Below are 7095 nucleotides of genomic sequence, written 5' to 3'. Positions count from 1 at the left end.
CATATATACATATATATATATATATATATATATATATAAAGGCTTTCCAGCCACTTGAAACACTTGATAGTGCTAACTCTATGGCTGTTGAGTTTCTTTTCCATTTTTAGTTCTTGCTGTTCATAACTGCTGCTATTGATCCCTCTTGATATTTTTTGTTCTTGACTTGGTTTTATCTTTACATATTTACATTCTCCAAAATTCCTTAATCAAGAATTAAAAACTCACAAATGAGTGATGACAGAGTTGTACTGTGTGAATGGCAAGTGTTCTGAAGAGTTAAAGATACAGAAATATGAGAGAAAATTATAGGGCATTTGGTATTATGAGATCAGACAAGGCTTTCCAGAAGAAATAAAGTTTAAACTGAGATTGTTTGATATGTTTGCAATAAAGAATGTTCAATTAAGAGACAAGAATCCCTAGGAGATAACCATAAGGCATGTAGTGGGTCCAAAAGACAGCAAGCAAAAAGGACTGAGGAAAGAAGAATTCAGATTATGAAATGTCTTTTATGCATGTCATGTGTATTAATTTCTTAGGATTCTTTAGATTGCAAGTTAATAGAAACTCAATCCAAACCAACAAATGGGTAAATTGAGGTAACAGAAAAATTTTTAAATGTTGATATTTTCTTATAGCTGGTTCTAGGTGTTCAGTAGTGCCATTGTCTCTTTCTTTTGTGATAGCACATTGAAGTCAGAGTCTCCCAAAGAATGACAAGATAGAAACTAGTAAATCTGGGCTTGCATTCTCCCAGTTTACCAATCACAACACAAAGAATGCATTTATTTCCCATGAGTCCATCAAAGTTCCTTCTCATTGATCTAGCTTAAGTCAAATGCCTCTCATTGATCAAGGCACTATGTCCAGTGGGATGGAATATTCTGATATGCTGGACCTGACCAGTGGGACAGGTCAACACTAAGGAAACGTCACAAAGTGATTGGAGAAGGGGGAATTTCACAAAGCTAAATGCTGATATCATTATGAGAATAAGCATAGATGGATGCTAAGAAGAAAAACGTAACCATATATTTAATGTCAACTATATGCTAATCACTGAATATGTCAACTATATACTAATCACTGAGTTAAAGGATAGTATTCATAGTATTCATTATGATGAATGAAAACATATGAATTACATCTTTAAATTTTTAAAAAATTGTCATTTGTCCTATTTTCCAAAAGCATATTCCATGGGATATTGCTATCAAGTGAGAAATCTAAGTTAAATTCAGGAAATTCTCTGTTAACAAAGTTAAGCAGCTTTACTACAGGACTTCTCAAGACTTTTAACATACTAATGCATTTTCTAAATCTCCAAGAAGGGGTGATATACCTATCTAAGTTGGGCTGTTAAAACAGAGTACCATAGCCTGGGAAATTTATGAACAACAAAAATTTATTTCTCACATTTTTGGAGACTGCAAGTCCAAGGTCAGGATTCCAGCATATCCTCTTCTGGGTTGCAAACTGCTAACTTCTCAGATCCTCACAGGGTAGAAAGAGAGCTTTAGAGCCCTCTGAGGCCTCTTTTATAAGGGCAATAATCCCATTTATGAGGGTCCACCCTCATAACCTAATCACTTTCCAAAGTCCCTACTTGCTAGTATCATTACATTGTAAGTTAGGGTTTCAACATATGAATTTTGGAGGGGCACAAACATTCAGTCCATGATAGCATCTTTGAAAACACATGTTCTCAAAAGAATACAACAAGACTCATACCCTTTGGAGAATGGTTTGGGGAAAGACGGATTAGACATTATGTTGACCACTCTTATTTTAGTTCCTAATTATCTGTCTTTGTTTATGAATTCTGAAATTCTTTTTGGGAGTTTTCAAATTCAGCTGCCATTGTTACCTTATGATCTATCTGCCTTACTTCTAAAGCCACAAGAAGTGGCAGTCTACATTTAAGTAGTGGGATTCAAACATATTTCTCTGAATTATGATCATTCTATTATCTAATTTTGCCTATAAAAACAGTTTTATGAAAGCCAGCTCTGGCAATTAAATAGAATATTTGTCTCTCTAAAAACCAAAGTTTTTTGTTTAACATACTGTCTCTTATAACTCTTCTGCTTACCAATACACAAACTCAAATCCAAAGAGATTGTTCTTTGACTTCAATGATCATAAACATGGTGAAAGTTTTTTCTTCCAAACACATTTTATAAGTCCTCGGTCCATCCTTTTCTCAGTCAGAGAGTCATCTGCCTATCCTTCAGACTATTTTATAGAAATAAAATGAAGTGCCTGACCTACTAGAAGAGGGGTAAAAATAAACATAAAAGTGCACATTGGTGTCCATGTGCAGACATAAATGTAATTTACAATGTACAAGAAAAGATTCATAATTTGCTCTTTATCAAAACAAAGAGTTTTTATAATGCCTTATCACTTATAATGCAAGCAAAAAGGAAAAATGATAGATTGAATCATATTAAATGTCCAAAGAATTAAATTATCCAAGGCATTATTTAGATGAAAGTTCATGATAGGACTGATTATAATTTTAATTTTAAAAACTTATACTTCTTGGGATTTATAAAATTGCAATAAGAGTAAGGTCAAATTTGATGAACATATGTTTAAATCAGACAGATATGGGCATCACCCCCTTTTCTCTTTCAATATTGTGTCAAGTTACAACTGTTCTTGTTCCTTATTCTAATGGTGATAATACGAAGTGTGTTGTCACAGAGCTGTTGTGAACACTAAAAAAATTGTTTCATATGATGATGCATTGCAGCTTTTATTGATTTCCCTCAAACAAAAATTTGTTTTAATAGATTTATTTTATAATTTTAACATTTATTTTATGTGTTTACAGAAATTGGAATTTTTAGAATAAAATTTTTGAAATGTACTCAGATACAGCCTACCACCATGTCATTACACATTGCTTTATAGTATAGTTAAAAATTTTTAAAGTATTATTCTTATAAAAGAAAAGTGAAATGGTAGGGATTTTTCACTTATATACATGCCTAATCAATCTGCTAATTTTTTTTAGAATCAAATTGCAAGTTATTACTCTTTTTATTTTAATTTTTTTCCCCTGTGGTACTGAGGACTGAATCAGGGGTGCTTTACCATCAAACTACACCCACAGTCCTTTAATTTTTTTTTATTATTAGTTGTTCAAAACATTACAAAGCTCTTGACATATTTCATACATTTGATTCAAGTGGGTTATGAACTCCCAATTTTCCCCCGTATATAGATTGCAGAATCACATCGTTTACACATCCACGTTTTTACATACTGCCATACTAGTGTGTATTCTGCTGCCCTTCCTATCCTCTACTATCCCCCCTCCCCTCCCCTCCCCTCCCATCTTCTCTCTCTACCCCATCTACTGTAATACATTTCTCTCCCTTGTTTTTTTTTCCCACTTTCCCCTCACTTCCTCTTATATGTAATTTTGTATAACGATGAGGGTCTCCTTCCATTTCCATGCAGTTTCCCTTCTCTCTCCCTTTCCCTTCCACCTCTTGTTCCTGTTTAATGTTAATCTTCTTCTCATGCTCTTCCTCCCTGCTCTGTTCTTAGTTGCTCTCCTTATATCAAAGATGACATTTGGCATTTGTTTTTTAGGGATTGGCAAGCTTCACTTAGCATAATCTGCTCTAATCTGCTAATTTTTTGTTCCTTGATTTGCTGTACAACATGCATTCCTTGTCAAATTGTTGTTTCTAATTTGCATAAGGAAGGAAGGTAAATGTGTTGACATGTTCCTGGTAGAATAGAACTCTCGAACTGGGAAATCTGAGGAAAGTTTAGTAAAGGCACTATTTATAAAAGACTAGTTTTAAGGAAGCTAAGGTTCCTCAAACCTTAGAAAAGTGGCTCCTTAAACCTATGAAGCGAGAAGTAACAGGGGGTTCTTTACCATGCTACTCTTAAAAAGCCAAAGGGCAGAAGTCATGGTTTATGAGAGGACCACCTGACATGAACTACAGCCTTCTGGAAAGGTATACCTAGCTCACCCTGCCAGAGAAGGTGCCGTAGTAATTGCTTCTGGTTCTCTCTCCTCATGCCCTTTCATTCTGAGCTAACGGATATCATTGGTTATATCCAAGAAGAAGCCAGAGGACAAAGGAGCTCTAACTCCTTTGTTAGATGCCTATAACTAATAAACTGTCCAGGCACAGAGCAGGTTGTAAAGAATTGATGACAGATAAAGAGGAAAAATGGAAGACATCCAGCACATATTTCAAATGAACCTGTGCTTTATTCTATATAGATGGTTATAGATTAAACATATACTACTCACTTAAACAAAACAAAAACACAAGGTTCCATGCTTTGCTTACCTCTGGCAAAACTTCAATGTAGTTCCTGACCAGAAGAAACTTCCGGAGCTTCTTCAAGAACTTAATCTCTTCAGGTATGCAACTGAGTTCATTGTAGTTAAGTTGAAGTTCACGAAGATTCTTAAGGAGACAAAGTTCTGTGGGAATGCTGACTAGCTTATTGCAATTTAAACTCAGATGTGTAAGGCTTTTTAATCTTAAAAAAAAAAAAGCATGAATTAAACTCATAATAAGAGAATCCATAGTACAGGCACAACCCATCAGAAGCCATGTGTCACTTATTTTACGTACCTCATCTGAGGTTCACTTTAGTCAAGTGTTTACATCTACTGTAAGTCATTTTAGCAAAAAAGTCTTTGCTGAAATTTAATTTTTAAAGATTTCTTTTTAGGGGCTTGGGTTGTGGCTCAGCAGTAGAGCACTCGCCTAACACAGGTGATGCCCTGGGTTCGATCCTCAGCACTACATAAAAATAAATAAATAAGGGTATTGTATCCAACTATAACTAAAAAATAAATATTAAAAAAAGATTTCTTTATAATCAGATGGCTATGTCATAAGTATGTTATATAATAAATATATAGATTTTTTAAAAAGTAAAATTTTATTTTCAATCTTTATACTTATACATTAACTATCAAAAAGGAAGCTAGAGGACAAAGAAAGATATGCATATACATGTGGATGGATAGATAGAGATATAGGTATAAATAGATAGAGATAGATTAAATAGTAAAGACATATCCAGTACCAAGCAGATGTGAGTATTAATTTTTTGCTCTGGAATACACAAAGATGAATCAACCACAAATTTTGCTCTTTCAGATACCACAGTTTAGAAAAAGACATTAAAACCAGAAAGTGAAGATAAAAAATGTACTGGATAACCAGGTGCAGTGGTGTATACCTGAATCCCAGAGGCTCTGGAAGGCTGAGGCAGGAGGATCCCCCATGGTCCCCATTTCAAAGCCAACCTCAGCAACTTAATGAGGCTCTAAGCAAAATAGTGAGACCTTGTCTCAAAATAAAAAATAAAAATAACCAGGGATATGACTCAGAAGGAAAATACCACTAGGTACTAAAAAAAAAATTAATAAGAAAGGAAGATGATAGGGAAATGAATATTAAGGAAATGTGAGTCTAATATGGCAGATATTGCATTTGATGTATATCACAAGTTTTTTTGGAAGAACTAACATTTTTTTTATTTTATTCTGAAAAATAGAACTAGTAAAAGAGGAAAACAACAAGAGGGAATGCTAAGCTATGAAAATGTTATGAATAAAGAAACAGAAGGGAATTGTTACCACTAAGCATGAATTGTGTATTAAATATAATAATCAGTATAACCCTGAAGTTGAGGCCAGTGGACAAAAGGACAGTCAGTGTAGGTAGTGAATGACTGGGTGAGGAAGATGGGGGCTGATTCCAAAGGAAATAAAATGCTAATACCTCCAGAGACTTCCCCCTCCTCCAACCTGTTGCCAAGTTTACCTGCCTCCAGGGAATTATTCCTCCCTACAAGGAGTTGTTAATGAGTAACCCCTGGGTGGCTCCCTTTCTGCCTGTACCCTGGGTGGCTTGTTCCTGCATTTGGATCATTCCATGTTTTGGGTCAAGAGGGCAGAATGAGAAGAGGGGGCATAAGAACAAAGGAAATCTGAAATCTATTAAAGGACCCCCTCACTCCCTGGGGCACCAGCTTTTGACCCCCTCCTCTGTGGAAGAGTCATTTTGCTCTTTCCTCAGTGCTTTTCAGGTGCCCCAGTGGATGGGGACTTAGAATCTGATTCTCCACACGGGTATCATCTCTGGTCTCAAAGGCAGAATTATTTCTCTTATTATTCTTAGGCAGTTGAAAGTGTGAGACTGGAGATTGGGGAAGGGATCATGCCAGTGAACTGAGAGGGGACTCCATGCACACAGTGGTGGAAGCCATGTGAGTGACAGGAGAAAAAAGGAGAAAACAGAGGCAGGGAAAGAGAGAGGGAGAAGCCAACAGGAGGAGTCCTCAGAAAAATGAATACCTGACAATTAAAACTTAAAGGCACACAGAGAAGTCATGAGTAGAGAAATATAAAAAGACTCAGATTAACTAGTAATCTCTAAAGGTGTGGGAGAAGAGTACTTAAAAATAAAAGGGATGGTCAAGAATTTAAATGTCGAGTTTAAATGTCAAAGAGATATAATCGAAATTAACAAACTAAAGGCTAAGACTGAAAACAGAGAAAGAAATTATAAGGTCAATATTCTAAAGATCTATTCTATCTCTACCTTGTAGCCACAATCGGAAAGTACAGTTTAAGGAATTCCATCTGTAGAAATTTTTAAAACTCTCTATAGAATAGGTAAGAAAACATTTAACAAAAGACATGAGGGACCTTTATGTTGAAAACTATAAATTATAACTCAGAAAATTTAAAGGGATTCTAAACAAAAGTAGAGATACATCTTATTCATGTGTAGAAAGAAAAAAATACTGCTAACGTCAATTTTTCCATTATTAGATCTGTAGATTCAGTAAGAGATCCAAATAAAAATCTCAATGGGTTTTTTTGATATTAAAATTGACAAATCAATTTTAATATTTATATGGAAATTCAAAGGACCCAGAATAGCAAGAACTAGTACTAAAGAAACAAAATTAAAAAGAAGGAAGGAAAGAAAAGAAAGAGGAAAGGGGGAGGGGGAGGTATGGAGGCATTCCTATAATCTAGCTTCAAATCTTACAAGGCAGCTACAGTAACCAAGGTAGTTCAGTCCTGGG

General features: G+C 35.0%; 1 protein-coding gene across 2 annotated transcripts in view; it reads right to left on the bottom strand.

Annotated features, from left to right (window-relative positions):
- Positions 1-7095, bottom strand: part of Lrrc69 (leucine rich repeat containing 69) — a 102152-nt gene that overhangs the window by 69393 nt on the left and 25664 nt on the right. Inside the window, exon 4 of one of the 2 annotated variants that reach the window (XM_015485732.2) lies at positions 4329-4524. The exons of the other annotated variant lie outside the window; for it this stretch is intronic. Coding sequence (XP_015341218.1) covers positions 4329-4524 — 196 coding nt within the window. The remainder of the gene's footprint in view (positions 1-4328; positions 4525-7095) is intronic. 2 annotated transcript variants of the gene reach the window in all.

The sequence above is a fragment of the Marmota marmota genome, unplaced genomic scaffold (genome assembly GCF_001458135.2).
Source record: "Marmota marmota marmota unplaced genomic scaffold, marMar, whole genome shotgun sequence".
NCBI lineage: Eukaryota > Metazoa > Chordata > Mammalia > Rodentia > Sciuridae > Marmota > Marmota marmota.
The sequence above is the reverse complement of the archived record's forward strand: the minus strand, read 5'-3'. Positions and strand labels throughout refer to the sequence as shown.